Source organism: Ambystoma mexicanum, chromosome 10, assembly GCF_040938575.1.
Source record: "Ambystoma mexicanum isolate Mex_15411 chromosome 10, UKY_AmexF1_1, whole genome shotgun sequence".
NCBI lineage: Eukaryota > Metazoa > Chordata > Amphibia > Caudata > Ambystomatidae > Ambystoma > Ambystoma mexicanum.
Genome location: NC_090932.1, coordinates 1,268,432,159 through 1,268,454,663, shown reverse-complemented (window position 1 = coordinate 1,268,454,663; position 22,505 = coordinate 1,268,432,159). Strand labels below are relative to the sequence as shown.

Below are 22,505 nucleotides of genomic sequence, written 5' to 3'. Positions count from 1 at the left end.
GTCTCACCTTTTTGGCAACAAGGCTGACGAGAGCCTTGAGAAGCTGCAGACGTCAAAGGCAGCAGCCAAATATTTAGGCGCCACTATTAGGCAACCTCAGTCTTTTCGTCCTATTGGGCAACCTTGGAGGGGTAGATCTTTTCGCTACTACTCCTCACTTGGAAGGGCGACAGGAATGGCCAGTCAAAGAGGCCAGGGAACATTTCCTTGTGGTGGACGAGGTAGAGGTGCAAAGCCAGATCAAGCAGCAGCCTCCTTACAATCGGCCACTGCATCAGCCGCCTCAAAACCACTCTGAGGTCTTGAGTCACATTTCACCAGTGGGGGGCAGACTGTCTAAGCATCTGGAAGAATGGCGATTCATTACTTCGGATGCTTGGGCTCTAGAAACAGTAGCCCACGGTTACTGCCTTCCTTTCATAAGGAGACCTTGGAACAATCCACCGGGGAACCACTGTATGAGGGATCCGCTCCTTATGCATGACATTTTAAACCCACTAGAGAAAGGTGCTATAGAACCAGTGCCTGTAGCAGAGAGGAACAAGGGATGGTACTCCTCTTATTTTTTTAATACCCAAGAAGGACGGAGGACTGAGACCCATCTTGGACTTAAGATAATTGAACAAGTTCCTCAGGAAGGACAAGTTCAAGATGGTCACACTTTCTCAGATCATTCAGGCCCTCCAACTCCAGAATTGGTTGGTGTCATTGGACCTTCAGGATGCTTATTTTCATTTGCCAATCCTTGACAGAAAATACCTGCGGTTCGCAGTTGGCAGTTCTCATTATCAATATCGTGTTGTGCCATTCGGGCTAACCTCCGCGCAAGGGTTTTCACCAAACTGATGGTGGTGGTGGTGGCAGCGAGTCTCAGTAGAGAGGGGATTCATGTTTACCCTTACCTGGACAATTGGCTGATCAGGGCGCGTTCTCCCGAACAAGCCTGGGATCATCTCAACGTCACCTGCAACTCTCTTCACAATCTGGGCTTCTCCCTCAATTACAAGAAGTCCCATATGATACCTTCTGAAAGGCTCCAGTACATCGGAGCGGTACTAGAAACATCCTTGGGGAAAGAGCTCGCCACCTGAGTTGAGGCTCAAGACATTCTTCAGATGGTTACCAAATTTCAGAAAGCCCACAGTCTGCCGGCCTTCGATTTATTGGTTCCATTTGATAATATCCCTGCATAAATGTCGCCATACAAGAATGGCGCCGTTTCTTTGCGGCGATATTACCATATGGAACTTGAGGGGGACACCCCAGCAACACCCATATTTTTTTAATGGGAGCGTGGTACACCCCCGGGAAACTTGCTCCCATTTACCCATATATTGTCCCCATAAATAATGTCACCTATGCCGTTTCCCGGCGACTATATGTATGGCAACATTATTTATGGGGATAATATTACCTGATACCGATTTATTGCAGTTTCTCGGCCTCATGGCATCCTGCATTTTTTGGGTGCCCCAGGCCTGTTTGAGAATGATATCCCTTCAATGGGCTCTTAGAGCTCAATGGTCCCAGTTCTCAGGAAAGATGTTGGACCGACTTCAGAGTCCAACCAGGGTCTCACAGGATCTTCTGTGGTGGCCCTGCGAGGACAATATTCTGATGGGAGAACCTTTTTGGCAACCATGGCCAGAGATTGCAGTAGTGATGGATGCCTCACTCACGGGGTGGGGAGCCCATGCCAACGATCTGACAGTCAGCGGTCGTTGGTCTCCATCGGAGTCCAAACTACATATCAATCTTTTGCAGCTGAGGGCAATCAGACTTGCGCTGAAGGCCTTCCTGGCCTCTGTACGGGGAAAGAATGTCCTGATAATGATGCATAACACCGTGGCTATTTACTGCCTCAACAAGAGAGGAGGTGTACGGTCACTACCACTGTGTAGAGAGGCAATGCAGCTCTGGTACTGGGCAGTTCAAGAAGGAATCTCCCTATCTGCCGTTCACCTAGCCGGAGAGGAGAACACAGCCGTGGACGCTTTGAGCAGGCAGAGCACAGTATCCCACAAGTGGGAACTAGCTCTGGAAGTCCTTCAAGAGATCTTCACCCTTTGGGGAACCCCTCAAGTAGATCTGTTTTTGACCGAGGTCAACCGGTTATGCAAAAGATATTGTTCCAGGGAATTTCCCCCAAGAGGAGCTCTAGGAGACACGTTCGTAGTGGACTGGGAGTTTCTACTCCTGTACGCGTTTCCTCCAGTCCCCGTCATTCCTTGTGTGATCATGAGGTTGAGAAGGTTCAGGAAAAGCATAATCCTAATTTCCCCAGATTGGGCCAGGAGAACATGGTACCCGGACCTTCTGGACATGTCCATCTGTCGTCCGATGCATCTTTCACAAAGAGAGGACCTTTTCTCGCGAGAGGAGAGTAGGGTGCTCCATCCAGGGGTCGAGATACTCACCCTTCACACTTGGTTTCTAAAAGGCTGAGCTATAAGGACCTCCCTGATGACGTAATGGAGGTTTCGCTTTTGGCCAGAAGACAAGCAACAAAATCTTTGTACCGTAGCCGTTGGAATAAATTCTGCACATGGTGCAAGGAAAAGAATGTAGATCCTTTTCTATGTAAAACACCAGATGTTTTATCCTTTCTTCTATTCTTAATCTGGGGCTCCAGATTGGTACCATTCAAGGCTACTTGGCGGCGCTGTCCATTTTTAAGCGCTCGTCAGAGGAATGCTCCTATTTCAAAATTCCACTGGTGACACAATTTCTAAAGGGGATCACTAATGTGTTCCATCGAATCTCCTTTCCATGTTCTGGTTTGGGACCTTAATCTGGTTCTAAAATCCCTACTGTGTGCACCCTTTGAACCTCTACACACATGTCTTTTAAGGTTATTAACCTTTAAAACCATTCTATTAGTAGCCCTGACATCAGCCTGTAGAGAGAGCGAGTTGCGGGCACTTTCATCAAAGCAACCCTTTACCATTGTTCGCAAGGATAGGGTTGTCTTAAGGGTGAAACCTTCTTTTTTCCCAAAATCATTTCTGATTTTTATTTAGGTCAGACAATTGTTCTACCTTCTTTCTATACCCCACCTCATCCTGGCAGGGAGGAGGAAAGATTACACAGGTTAGAACCCCAGAGCGCGTTAAGCTTTTACATTTCAAGAATGTCTAAGTTACGAATTGATGACCAACTCTTCAATGGATATTCAGGACAAATGCAGGGTCAGGCAGTTATTAAACAGACCTTATCCATATGGATAATTCTGGCAATCGCATAATGTTCGAGGCTGGCAGGAAAATACCCTCCTGAAGGTTTAAGAGCCCATTCCACCAAGGGTATGGCTACATCCTACAGCCCTTCAAAGGGGTGTTCCAATTAGAAACATTTCTGAAGCGGCAACGTGATCTTCCATCCACACATTCACAAAGCATTATTGCCTTGATTCGTCCCTTCGTCAGAATGGTACTTTTGCCAAGGCAGTCGTTCACTTTGTCCATTAAAATGTATGAATCATAATTCTACTCCCTCCTCCAAACCAAATACTGCTTTGGGAGTCTGTCAGAGATGAGAAATACGTGGGAGGACACAATCCATTCGATTAACAAGTTACTTACCCCTGGTAACGTTCTTTCAACTGGATGTTACTCCCACATATTCCTCATCGCCCTCCCATCCTACCCCTCAGTAGAATTTCCCATGCGATTACAGCTTCTGTTCCATCAAGGCTGAGTACGGTCACTCCTGTGTTTTACGGGTATCTCTGCTGCTAAAGGGCGAAAAACAGAACTGAGGTCAAGGTGCGCTGCGCGTGCTATATATGCCTTCGATGACATCATCCTCGACGGAGGCCTTTGAGGAACATCGATTCAACGCCATCGACGCACAGCGCTCTCTGCCGAAGCAGTTGAAGCTGGACAACAAGTGTCGAATATGTTGTTCTCACTCAGTGCTGCTCACACACCATAAAAACCCTATCACTTTGGGATCTATGGGAACATTCAAAATGATTAAATACCCCAAGGGAAATTTCTATTATCTACTATTTCAAAACTGTCCCTCTTTATGACACAGATTCCCATGCCACAGCTTTCTAACCCCAGTCCAGATGTAAACAGCCAAAAGTATACCCTGGCAGAGAAAAATCCCAGAGCCCCAGCCACTAGATTTCGAATTGCATGAACATTGCTCACGTACAAGGGTTGTTTACTTGTTAATTTTAGAATTATTCAGTAGTTAAGAAATGGGTAGATCTCTGAGCTCCTTGAATTAGATTTCAATTGTTAGCATGACACATAATGTGACTGTAGGCCTGAGCTTCTGTGGTCTGAGGTGGATTTAGTTGCACAGCAGCACAAGAAGCAGAATCAAAAGCAGAGACCTACCGTGCGCGGGTGGCAAGAGCCGGATGGAGCAGTGGGATTCAGTCTTGGTTTGTTGGGCAGGTAAGGCAAAATGGCATTAACAACTATATCCTTAGGATGTGTCCAAGATGGTAGCAGAGCGAGAGGTGATTTTCTGTGCTCTCACTCTGAGCCTAACCTGATGACCTTCTGAGCCTGAGCTACGGTTCAGATGGTCCTTTCTGGAGATTGATTTGCCAGGGGGTTCTAGTGGGGTCCACGGTGCCGGAATGTTTCAGCTGAGGAGCCCAGGATTGAGGTGGCGGCATGGCCAAGGGACCCATACTGCAGACACAAGATGGCGCTGGCATCTGAGATTCCCTTCGGATCATGGGTCTGTGGGAGACATAGGCTGGCTTGAGGTCTGAGAGTTTTTCTGTCATCCAAGCCTCTGCAGGGGCTGCTCATTAGGTTCTCTGGGGAGGCCCTCCGTCACAGACGGAGAGGGCCTGGGGTCAGAGGAGAGGTGATGGATCCATTGGGCCACAGAGGTATTCAACCGATGGGTAGCATAGCAATTTCTTGTAGGGGGAGCCAGGCTCGACCGCCTTGAAATGATGGCCTAGAAATTGAGAGGAAACCGCAGAGGGCGATGGCCCGGCATTCTGGAGGAATCGGTGGAAGGCTTAAGTGGATAGTCGCAATGGAAAAAGTGAGTTCCCCCCCTATGATCGTGCGATGGAAGTGCCGGATGCAGGGATGTAATTTTAACAAAATGCCATGGGTAGTGGAAGTGACATCACACGACCCTTGACCTCTGATGATATCACAGGAAGTGATGTCATTTTACCCCACCCCCAAGTGACATCACAGGAAGTTGTCCATAATCACACATTTGGGTAATGTCTTTTTCCAGATTCGACGTGGGGCCTATATGTAAAACATAAATAATGTAGTACTTGTAACAGGGTAACCGAAATCTAGGAGCTTCTGTTTTTTTTAAAAATGTTTTTTCCCCTAGCAACACCACCAAATGACTTCCCTAACTGCAGGCAAAGGCTGTGCATAGTTCATTTCTGCTTTAATGAAACCTATATTTAAAATCCTCTCTCACCTTTTGGTAATCGCCCACATCAGCCCACTGCAAAAGGCTTAACATGCGAGTGGTTACATAAGAAAACAGATCATTGTCCGTCTATGCACTGCAGCGCTCAACTGGATACACGTAACACAGGAGCAGGAAGGCCAGCATTTTATTTAAAGAATATTGGAAAACTGGTGACCAGCTCCTGGGAACAGAGCTGGGGCAAGACCCAGCTTCAGAATGTTGCTACTGGAGTCTGCGGTGGGCACAGCAAGCTTCTATATCGGGATCCGAATTTCAGAAAGCAAGCACATAAGCACAGGATAGGAGGTGCACCCACCCTTTAGAGCCTGGAGTCATAAGGGGCAGCTGGCATGAGCCATTCAAGGAGTTCACATCAAGTGAGAACAACGTTTGTTTTTTGTCTTTCCAAGCAGTCATACTTTGTATTTAACATGCAGCTGGTACAAGACGGTGGTGGAGCTATCCTCAAAATGTTGTTGGGGCTGAACACAAGGTGGGGGGCCACTACTGACTACTGAAAATAGGTGATGGGTGGAAGGTTCAGAATTAATCATAACCACTAGCATTGCTCTTGGCAGCCCTCCAGACCATTATTCATCAGCCTGCCAAGCCATTACAGAAAGTGGAAAGACCATGTGTAAATCAGGCTTGGTCCCACGCTAAAGGGGCAGTCCAACCCGAACTGCTTGATCACATCCTTTCTGCACAAGACCACAAATACCCCAAACATGCTTCAACCTCATTGGGCGTCATCCGTTAGGTGTAGCTTACGTCTCTGGGCCCAGCCATTCTGTGGATGATGGACTTGTTAGCACTGATGTATAGGGAATTACAATAGTCGGGCCTAGACAGAATCGAGGCTCTAGCTAAGATGATGCAGTTGTTATCAGAGAGAAAGTGTTTGCCTTCTCTAATGAGTTTACAGCACCTGATTCTCTGAGGTTTAAATGCTCCAAATGAGTATATATAGCTCGTAGTATGCTGTCAATGTACTGTTAGGGTGCTATCATAAATGAAATAAGCAGGAAGGCCAGTGTGCATTATGCGCTCAGACGGGTTCCAGACTTGAATCACTGTCACAGATATGTAATATATAAAAAATTGTGTTTGTTCTCATGTTCCCAAAATGCTCTTTGATTTTATGCAAAGTACCAAGTAGCTAACATTGATGCTATTTGTCCTCCTCCACTTTCTCAAGGATGCCCTCATGGGTTTAATTCTGTGGTGGCTGAAGATGCATGGGGCCTCCTGGTGGCCATCTACCCCACCCCCCCAGCAGCTGTGTGGTGCACGGATTATAATGGAGATGCTTCCGATGCAAACTCCAGCGAGTGATTTATCTGGTTTCATGGTGCAGAAACCATAATATAGGCCCCACTTCGAGCTTGATTATTCCCCAAGCCTGCTCCCTGCCTCCCCCCAAAGAGATGAAAGCAAGTAAAACATATCAGGGGGAAGATCACACCTTGAGGTGGTTATTTGGTCACCATCACCATAAGAACATTTAAAGTGACACAGCTTTTGGATAGAGAAGGCTGGTGCCTCCCTAGGGAATGAGAGCCCACTATTAGCCCTTGCCTGACGCTGGTTAGTAGTTACAGATTATCATGTGACAGGCAGGAAACAGCGGAGCTGAAACTTTCCAGAAAGATCTTCAAGCACATTAGGTCTTGGCCATGTCTGTACCAAATGAAAGGGCTGTACTCGCTGATTGAAATGTGTCTGTCTTGAGTCTGGAAGGAAAGGATGTATTCACAGAAAGAGGGAGCTTCATTGGCAGTCATTATGCAGGCTAGATGCAAACAGGACCCGCTGGGGCGGCCCAGAGCCTCATGATGTATTGTTTGTTTGGGACACATGGCCCTTGCCTAAGCCACCTGCCCCTCTTTTAGGTCTCACCAAGCACAATTTGGCCACACTCCCTTCCCACAATGCCCCTCCATGTCGAATCTCACTTAAAAGCCTGCCTGCGGTGAATGCATGTATCCACTGAGTCACTGACACACGTCATTAGGGTTCACGTAACGTCCATTGTGGTGCCTAGACATGCTGCCTCCAGTACTTGTATGCATGGTAAAAGGAAAATGATATGAAGGGGTTTGTCCGCTGCTGACTGTGTGGCGTTCCAGCCCAGAAATATCAACCATCTTTCAATAATCCTTCCATCTCGCTGCATCTGCCATCGAGGAAACTAAACTCCCTGTCTCCGAATTGGCATTAGATATTGACTAGCATGCATTCTGGTCTCCTGGAGTATCACTCCTGAGTGCTCACTGTATGTGTGATTTGCCCTTTCTTTTCTGGCTTCTGGATCTTGAATCACTCACTGTGGATTGATAATTCTCCTGCTTTTAATCCTTTGCTGTGCTGCCCCTGCACTCATGGGTTTGCGCATTCCGCGAGTCATAGCTCGGGTCATCGCAGGACGAGCAGGGCTACAATGCTGGAGCTCCCCCAGCCCCCCGATAGGAAATCGGGTACAAAGGAAATGGATGCAGGGGGGTCGGTGGCCCTTTTCTGTACAATGTTTTTACTCAAAGCTGATGTCTTCTTCAGCCATCATGCACGCAACACATGTCCCCCACCCTCTTTTGTGAACCCCTGCCCGCTTACAACTATACACTTGTCTGAGCACAACTCAAGCTTGGACCTAAATAATGCATGCGAGGCGCCAGGGTGGAGAACTACACGGAGAAGCTCCCCACACAGGTGGCTTTCGGTGGAGACCAGATGGGCGCTCCCCCAGCTGTGCCTCCTGCCGCATCAGAGATCCTGGCATTGTCTGATCCTTGTCATGGAAACACAGTGTGCTCTCCTCTGCTCCAGCACTGGGGTCTCTACCCCAGTTAGAATTCCAAATCTGCATTACTGCACCTACTGTGTCCGGGCAGCTTAGCTCTTCCCCCAAGCTCCCCTTATACGGCATTTGATGACACTCCACATTTGCTGCTCACAAACTTTGTTCTAGTTTCAGAGGGTGAAATGCTTTACCAACTGACCTTAACAACAGTTTAACTCCCACTGGTCTAAGCCCACCCTCAACATTGACCTAACACCTTTACAGGTACAGAAGAGGGATGTTGGAGCTTGATGTGAAAGCATGGAGGGCTCCCAAAACATTTGTTTAAAAAAAATAGCCTGCAGCGATTGGTGCAGGTAGTGCCTCCTTTTTGCATGCCTATTCTGCCATGGTCTTCTGCTGGAGCTGGCAAAGACAACGGACCGCGTCTGTTGAGTGGTCAGTGATTCATTCAGGGAGCAGGAGGAGAGCTATTTTGTGATGACCACAACCTTTACCTGCGAAGAAGTAGATGGAGTGGATGGGTGGAAGATAAAATAGGATGGCAAGTGGTAATAACATTCAAACGCTTTGGGTGCTGCTCCAATTCCAAGAGGGACCGATGCACAGCCTACCGGGGCTCTGTGGTGTCGTTGAGACAGGAACCGAGCCACATAAGTCTGATCATGAAGGGAATCCAAAGCTAAATTGCTTACTTAACATAAACTGGATGCTTCTATAAAGGGGTTCAAAGACGATCTGAGTCGTTTTCTCAAGGAAGAAATCGTCACACTAAAAGCTGATCTCCTGATGTTGATCCTGGAGAATGCTAAGTATTTTAAGTTGCTTGGATCTAGAGCATTTGGTGACTCTTGAGGTGGATAAATGTTGATGCACAAGCAAATCGATGAGTCTCCCACAGAACTGGAATCCCTGATGAAATCAGTTGAGCAACACCAGCATAAGTGTCAAGGCCTTGGAAACAGCTCCCTGGAAGAGGTTTAGGTTCCTAAAAGAACCTTCACAGAGGGGTCCAACACGAAAGCACGCCCCTGGACTATGTTGGCATATATTCTCAGTATACTCCTAATATGGCCTACAACATTGATAGAGATCGTCTAGTTGGTCCCAAGCGGAGAGATTGAGACATGTCACTGAGAGATGTTACAGTGAAGCTCCACAGTTTCACAACAAAAGAAAGCATTCTGGCATCAGCAAGGAGCAGAATATTGACTTTTAGGACAGTTTGATAGAACTCTTTAATGATATCACCCTGGCCACCTTTGTACGACAGAAGAGGTCTGATGGTGGTGACTGAGATTCTTCCATCCAGGAATAAAAGATATTGCTGGACCTGTTCTTTTGGCGCCTACAACTCTGGAGTTCTGACAGAATTGTGAACATAACATCAGCTGCAAAGGGTCTGGCAGTGGTCAAAACCACCCCTGCAGAAATGAAGGAGGGGAGAAAAGGGGAGTTGGAGAGCCAGTGGATCCACACACGGCCGCCAATGGTGGACTATCTGAAGATCCCTGAAGGCTGTGGACACACAGCAGAAAGAACTCAGACATGGAGTGCCACAGACCACACAAAATGGCTGATGCACATAACCGATAATGTTGAAATGTTCAAACACAGGACTCTGATTTTCATCTTAGACATGGAGAATGCCTTTTTGTTTGTTTGTTTTATTCACTTATAATGCGCACCAAACCCTATGGTAACCGGGCGCAACAGTACAGGATATGCAAAGCTTGTGGTTACAGGTCACTGATTACACAACCGAAACAAAGTAAATACAGGCAATGTACAGCATATAGTCAGTGGCAGATTACAGATTACAATTGAAGCAGAATATATACAGTTACAGATTACAAGCATGACAGAGTATATACAAGCACTATCAAAATATCAGATCGCTTGCCAGGTTGGGGGGAGTGTGCAGAAAGGCTGCATATTAGTAAGTAAATATGTATATACATAGGGACGTTTGGGTAATTTTAGGAACTGGATAGCAGCTAGTCATCGGTAGACTTCAGCAGCTTGATGTAGTTGAATATGAATTTCAGGAACGGCTGCTCTTCACGTAGTGGGTGTGGCAGTGAGTTCCAGAGTTGGGCGGCACAGACTTGGAAGCTACATCCCCCAGCCTTATCCAGTCTGAATCTTGGTATAATAAGGCTATTGGCATTGGAGGCTCTTGCCGGTCGGGTGGAACTTCTCTTTAGGAATTTGTCTGTGAGGTAGCTAGGTGCGGCATTGTTCAAAGCTTTGTGAACAAGGGATGCAACTTTTAGGTGGATTTTCTTTTGGGTGGACAGCCAGTTGTTTTGGCGCCTAATCCTAGATATATGCGATCTTTTAGGTGCGCCTAGAGCTGCTCTCGATGCATTGTTTTGTAAGATTTGAATTCTGTGGATGATGGACTTGTTAGCACTGATGTATAGGGAATTACAATAGTCGGGCCTAGACAGAATCGAGGCTCTAGCTAAAATGATGCAGTTGTTATCAGAGAAAAAGTGTTTGCCTTCTCTAATGAGTTTACAGGTGTAGGCTGTGGCGGAAGCCATGGATTTCACCTGTTTATCGAAGGAAAGAGAGGAGTCCAGGTAGAAGCCAAGTGTCTTCACCTCCTTAGACACCTTTAAGATGATAAGCTCTGTTTGACGTGGTCGGTTGTGGCTACAATATGCTAAGGGTCCGAGCGGGTGTTAACGACTCTCAGATTATTTTCAATACTGTATGTAGGGGCACCAAACAAGGTTGTCCTCCCCCAACGCTTCTCTTTGCTATGATCATGGTGCAATTCGCCTTTTACATTAGACAGAATGCAATGTAAGGGGGATATGCTGGTGCATGGGCGTGCACAACATCTTCTTGTTTGTGGATGACATACTGTTATCTATCATGACCCCAGAGACATTGCTCCCAATAGTAGCAGAGGAGAAACACGCCTTCACTGACATCTCAGGCTTTACGGTCAACATGACGAAGTCCGAACACTTAAATCTGAATCTTTCTGCCTCAACGCAGAGACGTATTGAGGCATTAGTCCCATTTAGATGCGCAAAGGGAACTTTATGAACCCATCCAGCAAGATGCAAGATGATGGAGAACCCTGGCCACATCTTGGATGGGCAGAGTAACCATTCTTAAGATGAATGTGCTGCTAAAATTGCCTTATTTGTTCAAGACGCTGCCGGTATTGTTACCCAACATTGAGCTATCGAACTTGAATTTACAAAATCTTTCTTCCATTGCATTTAGAAGGGAAGGAGATCTTGAATCAACAGGAACATTTTTCTGAAACCCAGAGAACAGGTTTGTGTATGTCCTGATTTTAAAAGTTTATTACAATCCTACCCAATTTAGACATTGGTGAGTGGATTCAGCAATATTCTGAAAAGCCATGGTTCACATTGGGAAACAGCCCTTGCTGCCTAAGCAGTTTAGACCTTGAAGCCTATCAAACAAGTAACCAGAACTACTTTGGGGGTCTTGGACCACAGAGTTACCGTACAACCTTTCCTACCTCTTCAGCCGATTGGTGGGAAACGCTGAATTTACAGTGGTGTCTAGTCAAGAAGCTTCCATCAGAAAGAGGACAAAGCTGGCTTAGTAGGGAGATATTAACAGCTTGTAGAGTGACGGGCAGACTTTCGGATCAGAGAATAAGATAGATATGAGTACCTGCAGAAGAGGTACTGGTACCTCAGCAACTGGAACAAAGAGAAAGGATCTAGGAAGTTGACTGAGTTTGAAAAAGCCTTGCTGAGTGCCCAGATGGCCGGGGACGTTATCTCCAAGATCTATGAAATCCTTATCTCCGGGAGGACCACCCTCCCTGAGAAATACATGCTAGCATGGCAGGGAGACCTGGAGATAAGAGTGGGAGTCTATTTGGAGGAACAGTCGTAAAACTAAAATCTCTATACAGGCACTGCACACCAAGCCTAAACTGACATACCCAGGGTTTTGCCCTCCTGTCTTGTTCCATGAGCAGCATCCCAAAAGGAAAGATTTCTACTGGAGGGCATGTGGGGTAGAGTTTCTCATCATATCTGGTAGGGATGGCTGAGGTGCATTCTGCAGTAGCCGACATTGCAGGATACCCTATTCCGGTTACATCTTGCTTCCTTCTGCTGAATCTTCTTCCCTCTGAATTTTAGGTTGATTTGGAAGTTACTATAGGGCTGCAAGGCTGTTTATTAAAAGGTTATGGGGTAATGTTGACCTTGGAAAAATGACGTTCAAGATCCATGATTCGGTTTCTATTCGATCTAGAGCCCATTCTTGCAATACGTGGCTGTGGATTACGCAGGCCTGAGGTGTCCTCATATTGGTTTGAGTTGTACTACTTGAGGGAGTTGACCTGCATTTGAGCCAAGAAAAGGTATTGATGATTGCACTGTGAGGGGTTAGGTGGGGGGGGTAGTGGAGGGATGAACAGTGAAATTTGCAATATAGGCACATTTTCTGAAATGCTGTTTTTAAGTCACTACATTCTTTAAAATCTAAAATCCTTTGGCATATGCTCAACCTGTACCGTAAAATCATCCTCCCACCAATGGGTTCCATGTTGGAGCTTTTACCTCCAGGTTTGGGCTTTTATATGGTGCTTTGTTGTCTGGCGATTGTCCTATGCTATCTGGCTTGTCGGAAATGTGCAGTCTGTTGTTGGAAGCGCTGAACATGTGTAGGGAACGCCTAATTAGTAATCCGGTAAAGGTAAAGAAAAAACTCTGGCAGTGCGATTGGATAGAGGACCTACAATGTATCCGTAGTACAGACTATATAAAGATTGTGGTTTGGAGCACAGAAAACTAGGAGTATTGCCACAATAGTTGTTGAAATTCCCCTCTGCTGTTTTTAGAACTATATTTTTTGAGGTTCAGGTTCAACACTCTACCAAATGGTGAGATTTTGTGTCTACGAGCTAAGTCTTCCTTTCCCCGGCGTAAGATTATGTGGCACTGTGGGTCAACCTGAATCTTGGAAGCAACTATTAGGGAATTCTACTGGCACTCTTAATATACGTTTGTTGCACTAATTGTTTTTTTGGATAATGTGAGACGTTGGAGTCCTTATATTTCTGGAATCGTTTGCTGGTGCGTGCGATTAGTGCTATTTTGTTTCTGTTGTCGCAAGGTAGCAGTAAGGATAAAGTATTATAGGTTGGACTCTGTTACTCATAAGTATAGTTTTCTGTACAATTTCATATTTAGATATTAAATAACGTCATGACCATGATTTTACTGGATATTCGTATTTGTTTTACATGAATTGCGATAAGAATTTGAATAATGGACTGAATTGTAGTTATATTTTTGTATTTTATAAATGTTAATTGTCCTTTTTCTGTATATATGTAAGTGTAAAATGTTTGTGAAACTATAGCACACTATAATAATTTTAAAAAAATGCTGTTTTCAAATGTTCTGAATCTATTCAAGATGTTGATTGTTGTTTGTTATCCAGTAAAGCATGGTTGAAAAACAACTTATATCTTGAGAATGGTCAATTCTATCCCATTATGTTCTTTAGGAGTCGAACTGGACTCACATCCAGAACACTGCAGCCCAGAAGACGCTCACCATAGGGCTGGTAAAGATGGCGACCTACAATCTCTTCCAGATCCTCAACAAACAGTTGCGTTTGCAGGTGGACATCCCCATGGAGGACACAGAGGGTCAGCTGGACAAGGTTAGAACACATCATTCAACTCTACATCCTGCATGGACAGTTTTTTTTTACTGGGGGAGGACACTTTTACTGCCCCTCCCCCACATCCATAGATCCCCATAATTTACCCATTCCTTTCAGCCCTCCAAATCCAAGATTCCAATAGCACACCCAGTTACTGCAGCTTCTGCAAAGCAGATTTCCCCATAACGTACCCATTGCCTACGGTATCGCAGCAACCATGTTTATCAAAATGCCCATTCCCTTCAGCTCCCTCAGAGCAAGAGTTTCCATAGTATACATTGCTGGCAGCTTTCCCACTGCCAGGGTTCCTGTAAAGTGCCTATTCCACTCAGATCCATCACAGCTAGACTTCTCATGACCTTTCCGTTGCCTTAGATAGGGGTCTCATATGCCAGTGCCAGAGAGACTTGGATCCCATCACATACCCATTCCCTGTAGCTCTCCCCAGCCAGGGTTGAGTTTCAATTGCGGCACAACCAGGTTTGCAATAATATACAGTTCGCTCCAGCTCTTCTACCACCAGCACTCCTCCCCCAATTCCCACAACTTTCCCAAAATCAGCACTACTGTACAATACCCTAACGCTCCCCACATCCAATGCTTCAGCTTAATTCTCTAATGCTTCCCTAAAGTTTTCAGTCTTGGACAGCCGTTGCTTCTGCAGCTTTAAGCAAACACCCACAGCGAGTGCTCCTGCACCATTCCCTTTAGCTCCTCCACAGCCAATAGTCCTACAACTTTCCATGTTGCTTCTCCCACATCAAGCACTTCCGATTGCTTTGCTTTTAAACATTAAGCCTCACACTAATCCCTACACATTTCCTCCCATGATTTCTAGAGGTAGGTGTATTGTATGACAGTCAGTTTGATTTTATTTTATGCTAAATTGTCTTTGGCAGATTCAGATCTCTTTGGGAGACTTGAGTGATATCTTTGCAGACCTCCGGAAAGCAGAAATCTCCTCTAGGCAAGCCTTGTCCACTGCCAACTGATACCAGTCTACAGCAAAGCTGGTAAGTGACACACGAGTGACAGCTTTACTTCATATTAACGCAGGTCCTACTAAAGGAAAGCCTAACCACACAAAGTAGACACAACTATAACTATCTATGAGTGGGTGGAAAGTGAAAGATATATTTGGGAAAATATATCAACTGTGGAGAATGAAGATTATTAGGAGTTGCATGTCAGGGGCTAGTGAATATCTGCAGGTGATGACTTGGTGGAAATGAAGCCAGTCAATCATGTGTTAAATCATTAGCCACTAGACAAAAGTAAGGAAAGAAAATGTTAGGACCCTGACCAGTAAAACCCTTTTTTAGATGAGGTACATGCATGTGTGAGCAGCATTGAGTGAGAAGAAACATTTACATCCTCTTTTATTCACCCACTTGATGTACCATGCAGAGGAGATTCACACCGAATCCAGATATCTCTTTTACAATGTGAGAAAACAGTGTTTGGTTCTATAAGTACCCCATTGGGAGACAAGTGAATGTATATTGTCATTTTATGGATGAACGCAATGGGAAATTGACTCTCCGGGTGTATGGGTATAGAAAATAATGCTCCACGACAGTAAAATATATGGCAGTGTAGGGAATACATCACAATGAGTACAATTGTCAATTGACAAGTACAGACCCTCTTTGCATTTATAATGTCAATTCAACATTTAGAAACCATACCTTCTCATGTAAGACTGCTTTCAAAAGTTGAATATAATCAAAGACTTTTTATTTTATTATATTGATTTGCTTTCTAATATAATGTAAGTGTAGGGAATACATGAGAAAATTGCAGCTCGATTGGGTGCCACAGGAAAGGATTGTAATACGGCAGTATTTACTGCACACAGGTCCTGAATAAAATGATATACCTCTTTACCTGGCTTCTTTGTAGGCAGTATTAGAGTATTACAGGGACTGCAGGTCGTCAAAATTCTGCCTTGTTGGAGAAGGGATTCTATCACAGGGCGGATGCCTTCTTCTGCCCGTCAGGAGATATGATACTGGGGTACACATGGAAAGGGATTGGCAGGATTCAGTGTGATCTTAACTGGTTCAGCGCTTACAATATACCCAGTATCATCTGCACGGGTTGACCATAAACAGGCTGGGATCTGGTCCAACAGCCCCTGCCGCGGACAGGGTGTGTTGGTCCTGTCTTCAGGGCGCAAGTCGGCAACCTCTTGTAACACTGCCAGCACGTTGTGCTCTCTATGAGCTGGGATATCCAGCATCCCATCAGGGGAACAATGAATGGTTCAACTCAGTTTACTCAACAAATCCAATACAAACAAATTCACAGGAGAACAGGGCTTAACAAAAATGCCTGCTGTTTGGAAATGGGACTTATTGTGACCATCAGAGGGATGAACACTGGGAGAGGTATCGGTGTACCTCCTATGCCGACAGCATCTATTACCTCGTCGGAGTGTGGTGACAGCGGAGACTTGCATGCTCTTAGAGTGGAGCGTGATGCTCCTGTATCCACTAAACATGAACCCTTTTGGCTAACAACATTACATTCAACATAAGGGGCAGCAGGATCAATCGATATAAGTGATGCAACAAGCTTGGAGACCCCTTGGCAAACCTATACATCAGTCATAAGTAACGACTTTGGAGGCAGACCTTGCGTTGCCCCACCTGAGGTGGACCTCTGCCCACCTTGACCGTCGTACTTGGGCCGATTCAGGCACTTACCTTTCCAGTGCCAAAACTCCTTGCAATAGTTGCACTGTTCAACGTTTGTGTTTTTGAATAATACCTTTCGGCGGGTTGCCCCATCTAGAATGCTTGCAGCTCTCCTCTTCCCCGATCCTGCCCCCCTGCTGGAGGGCGGAACCATCCCTTTCCCTGGGAGGGTTATAATCTTTGTATTTGTAACGTCATAAGCTTGCCTTCCATTGTTTCTTTTTCATGGAAATGCTGTGCTGTCAGCAACACCTCAACCAACCTATTTCCTTTCCATACTATTATTACAGCTTTAATCCCTTCTGCTTTTTTGGGTTCCAACCCCATGACAAACTGTGCCTCTACAGCCTGTAGTGCTGGAGGCACGGCATCCACAGACACAGTATGTTGTTCGAAACATTGTTTTAGACGCTCAAGATACTCTGCAGGGTGTTCTCCATTGGCCTTTTTGCACAAATCTATTTTAGCCCAATCGTTTTTTTGAGCGAAAATTTCAAGAACAGTTTGTACTTATCTATCAGTGAACGTTTTTAAATCCCTAGGCATAGCTGGTTCTTCGGTTGACCAATTTGCGTGCACATTAAGTAAAGGAAATGTGTCCAGGGGCCGCACTGCTCGCAAGAACTGATTTAAATCAACACCTGTGGGGTGATATCAGTCTATTATGACTTGGAGCTCCTCCTGGAATTTGACAGGGTCTTCTCGTACCTTGGGGAATCTCTGGGCCATGTTAAATAAATCAGCAGCGCTCCATGGGGCATGTATCATGACTACAGTGTTGTCCCCTGCTGCGAGTTGTCTGATTGGGTATACCTAGTACTGGTATTTATTGTCGAGTTAGGGAAACCTTCGAACGTACCTGAGGCTGGTGAAAACAGTTTAGAAATATGAGCTTGGGTTTCAGGAATGAACAGGCCATCCATCTGCTGTTTGGGTGTGGATTGTTGGTATTTAGGTGGTTGAGAGGAATCGGGCTGTCTGCTCGCTGGTGGCTCTCTGGTGGGGTGGGTTAGTCAAGTGTCCAAAATATCTTCCAGACTTTCTTTCAATGGGGATTACCCTTGGAGAACGGGATATAATCGTTTGTATCCAGTTTTGTGGGTCGGAACCTGCAAGTTTGCACACTCATTTTTCATGGGTTTTACCTGCCAAGCTTTATTTGAGAGGCTTTTAGTGTGCAGGTCTTGGATTCGGTCAGTCTCTTAGTGGCTTGGGTATACCGATCGAGGTAGCTGTCCCACTGACGGTGTACATGGAAGCCATTTTTCTCGGATGCAGTTTGTAAATTTGTTATTCTGTATAGCTCGAATGTGCATTCTGGTGGAAAGTAGCTGGGTGACTTGGTCTGTGTATATTTTCATGCCATTGTTCCAGGTTCTTGCATGCTTTTGGCGAGTAGTGAGTAACCATGAAGTGTGCTGAACTCCCTTTAGGCGGAAGTGTCACTTGTCTAAATTGCCATGAACCCATTCTCACAGGGGCAAGACAAAGTATGGCTTTTTATAGGTCCAGGTCCATTCCTAACCCCATCTGCACCGGTATGCTATTGAGTCCCGTGGCTGGCGGTGTGGGTATGGCTCATTAACTTAACCTCTCTGCCATGCCTATTTGGTGGCTCAGGCATTTGTCCTGAGCTCAGTTTCTCCCCTTGTACAGAGGTTTCAGAGACACCCACGGCTGTTGGTCAGATTCAGGTAACTTCTGTTTCACAGACTATATCCCCCGTTATTCTACACACAATGCAAAGCACTATTCAATTCTTCAGATACGTGGGCAGGTAAGGTTCAAAGACAAGACACACAATCGGTGGAAATACAGCCTGTTACAGCTTCCATACTAGGACACAGGGGAGTGTGAAATATAAAGCCGGGTCGCAACATGCGTTGCACATTGTAGGGTTTCAAATAGCAAGGTCTGGGTTGAGACAAGACAATCCCAGGGCTCCCATCCAAAATGTTTTCTTTGCATTCGCACAGAACACATTTATACTTGTCCCTACTTGGTCCTGCAATACTCTGACATTGCGGTCTCATTTTTCTTACGTCAGTATGGAGCATGTATGGGCTGCTTTAACACTGCAGTGGCCAACTGCTTAACTTTTCTCACTTCAGAAAACCAATTTTGTTAGGGGGGATACTTTCCCTCCTATCACTCCAGACAGATTCCATACTTTAAATCCAAATACAGATATTTTGACCAGCATCAGACGGTATACAGTAATATTTTCCCCATACATAATGTCGCCGGTAAACGGTTGTGGCAACATTATATATGGTGACCATATATATGGGGTCAAGTCGAGCGGGGATTGCGGGGTTTGCGGGTTTGTCCCCCGCTGCCCTTGGAAAAAAAGGTGTCGGGGGGTGTTCCCCCGCATGTTCACCGACTTTTTTGCCAGGCGACTTTTTTGCAGGGACATTATTACATGCAACCTATCAGACCACATGATACATGACGTCATAATCCATTGATGCAGTTACGTAGGTTCACCAACCCACGAACATTCCGATATGCTCTTGCTTCTGCGTCTGTTCTGTCCGCCCTCCTCAAGTCTCTGGGTGCTCGGGCCAGCTCCCCCTTAGATGAAATCATCCTTTCTGGGCCCAAGGGGATCATCGGGAAGTGCTCCCGGTGACCCCGCAGAGCATCGGAAAAACAAGATCTATGACAGCAGATTATGGTGGAAGAAAAGACCACTCACGATTTTGGTTGATTGATGAACATTTTATTGGTAAAGCAGTAGCAGCCACATAACCAACAGCAATGCAAGACGTTGGTGCAAGAGAACCCCCCCCCCCATCCCCCGCCCCAGTCTCTTATACCCAGATGAATACATGAGTTCCAATGGCAAGAGGGCGGGGCGTGGTCACAACCTGGCAAGGTCACACCTTGCAACATTTTGCTGACAAAGAACAAACCTTCATTTTATGTCCTTTTGATGCCAGCTGCACTGTGTCATGCTCGCGAGTGTAATCAGCGAAGAATGCATAGCATAATATTTCTCCAGGGTGAATATTCTCTGTAAAGCTTTGCTCCTGCCTCCTGCATCGAGTTAGGCAAGAGTCCTTGTAATATTATGGATTCTGTCTGCTAAAGCCACCTCTCAGTAAAAAGAGAGAACAGAGAACATGCTTAGCCATGCCAAAGGGGATATACGTCAGAAGCGTGAACAGTGAAGGCGAGCATTCTTTCACAGTGGGCAAAGTGCTTTGCTAACTGTGACATGCTCAGTGCAATCTAACGTCTCGTCTCATGGAATCTAGGGGCAGTGGTTACACATGCGATTGGAAAACCGAATATATTGGTATACAGTGACCTTATAACAGGGGGGTACAAGAATGAGTATACCTTGTTACTTATTTTTCCTCCACAGTGCCCAAGTGATTCTTACTGACCTGGGGGGAGAGGTTTTGAGAATCGGAGTAAGGAGGCTAAGCGTACATGCCACTTTTGCCAGCCCCCAAACGGTGCGCCATCCAAAACCCTACACTAGCGGTGGTCGTAGAAATCCCTCCTAGCATTTGCCATCATCATCATTGAGGGGTGGCTGCGGTGCAGCACACGGCAGAAACACATGCCGGTGATTCCTAGTTGTATTCTTGTTCATAGGAGCATTGCCTAGCATTTCTGCGCAGACCTGTCCTTTCGGGCTGGACCTAGCTAATATGCAAATGGATATTTCTCCACTATAAAAAGCACAGCAAGCTAAAATATGATTGCAGACTCTCCTGAGTGGACCCTTTCACAGAGAACAGGTTATCAGGTCGTGTTCGTTCCCAGCAGAGGGTCTCTCGCAATTTGGAGTTTAACCCTAAGTTAGTAAGGGTAATTCTGACATTATCCCTGTGCTCTGTGTGCCTAGAAAGGTACAGCCTCCCCTCACTGATGAGGCCCAAATAGGCAGAAACCCTTGTCTGGTGTTGCTGTTGGTCCCCTTGTTCAGAGGAGAATTGTTTAGCATTTCACTAATGGATTGCCCTTATGAGTGGAACCAGACTGATATGCAAGATAGCATTTCTTCTCGGTAGAAAGCACAGGGAGCTACAATGGGAGTGTCATCTGCCCTGATTGGGCACCTTTGCAGAGAACAGGTCATTTGTCTGTGTTCATTCTCATTAGACGGGCTCTGGCATTTTTGGGCAAATAATCAAGCAATGTACTTATTCATCATACTGCCACCAATATGATTGTTAAATGTGCGCTGTTTTGCCACAGACCCCCAGAACTGCCCCCGAACCCGATAAAACAAGTTTTGGAATGCTTGTTTTTACTAACAATATGTGAAACATAATTGCCAGAAAACATGCTACTAACAACACCTCAGCGGCTCTTTTGGAAATCCTCCTGAATAGTTCCCACGGATATTCACAGCAGGTTCTCAGAACAGGAAAGGTCATTTGTTAAAATAGTATGAACCAAGTTTCTTTTTTTAACAATAGTAATTCAAGATAGAGGACACATTGCACACTTCAACCCACTCAGCTCAAGTATCCTCACATATATCTTCCCCTCCCGCACTGTACAGGATTGTAATACTCTCAGCAGTAGTCACAAAGGTTGTTACCTTGTACATTTTATCTCTCACCTAAAAAACGCTTTTTCATTAACTCCATAGAACACCCCTAGATCCTCTGAAAAGATCTGGTGTGGGATGGTGGGATAAAGAGTAACCAGGAGGGAAAATCTCAAAAGTGAAAATGGAACTCTCACTCTGCGGTCCAGACACCAGAAGAAACTCCCCTCTGACAGAACATCAATTTTCCCTCCAGATCCAGTCTCAAAGTCCATAGAAATTGGCCAATTCATATAACCCTCAGTGCCAACTCTCGTCCAAGTGTAACCCGTAGAAGCCTCCAAGCTTCCAGACCCCGAGATCTTTCAACAATCCACATTCCTCTCATCTTTCCTTTACCAAGCAATACCATCTTCAACAACTGCTGGCTGCTCCCTTCAAGGTGGTGCATCCATTCCAATTGTGTTTGGCATTTTCGGTAAGGGTATGATGCCCTTCTCAATTGGGCTGGGCAGTTCAGCCACAGCCCAGTAGCCCACCTGGGGATGGAGCACCTCGGGAGGATCACATGGGAGTAGAACACAGCCCCGAGATACTGGCTGGACAAAGACGGCAGGCGATCCCGAGGCGTCAGAAGCAAGACAACTTTCTGAAGGAACGCCTGTGCTGCAGAGCCGCCGCAGACCAAGCGGAGCATTCACAAGCAGCAGGAATCCCGCAGCTGATGGAGGATGCTGGGGAAAGGCGGGTTCCCTCACGTACCGAGGAAACAGGTACGTAAGAGGACTAGATGACACTGGGAACCAGAGGAAGTAGAGGTGAACAGAGGAGGGGGCAGAATACCCCAAGCCTAGTGTCTGGGTCTCTGAAACTGCAAGAAAGAGGTGGCAGATAGCAAGAGGGAAGAATACCCTGAACCAAGGGTTTGGAACCTTGTGAATGAGAGGTGGTGGCAAGCAAAGGCGGAGAGAAGACCCAGAGGCAAGGGTCTGTGACCCTGCAAATACCTATAAAGAAACAGTGACACCTATAACTATATATGGTAGTGCATGGCAGGAAAGTGAACCACGCCTACCCTGAAAGAGAGGTACCACACTGAGGCGAGTTTGGGACTCCCACCCAAAATCAAAGTGCATCAGTGGCTCATCTTAATGATAGCAGTACCAGGGAGCAAGGTGAACTAGGTTGGATGTACAATAGGTAGTAAATGGCAGGAAAGTATACCCGGTCTACCTAGAAGGAGAACTATTGATACCAAGCGAGCCTGGGACTCGCAACCTATATTGGGATAATCGCTACACCTCTTCATAGTCACAGTACTGGGTAGAAAGGTAGAAAGGTGAACCCAGTTGGCTGTGTCAAGGAAGAGAAAAGGGAGACAACCCCTAGGACT

At 45.9% G+C, this 22,505-nt stretch overlaps 1 protein-coding gene across 1 annotated transcript in view; it reads left to right on the top strand.

Annotated features, from left to right (window-relative positions):
- CFAP73 (cilia and flagella associated protein 73) overlaps positions 1–22,505 on the top strand; it is a 537,992-nt gene that overhangs the window by 474,117 nt on the left and 41,370 nt on the right. Inside the window, exons 6-7 of the mRNA XM_069619244.1 lie at positions 13,739–13,897; positions 14,800–14,913. Coding sequence (XP_069475345.1) covers positions 13,739–13,897; positions 14,800–14,892 — 252 coding nt within the window. The 3' untranslated portion in view covers positions 14,893–14,913. The remainder of the gene's footprint in view (positions 1–13,738; positions 13,898–14,799; positions 14,914–22,505) is intronic.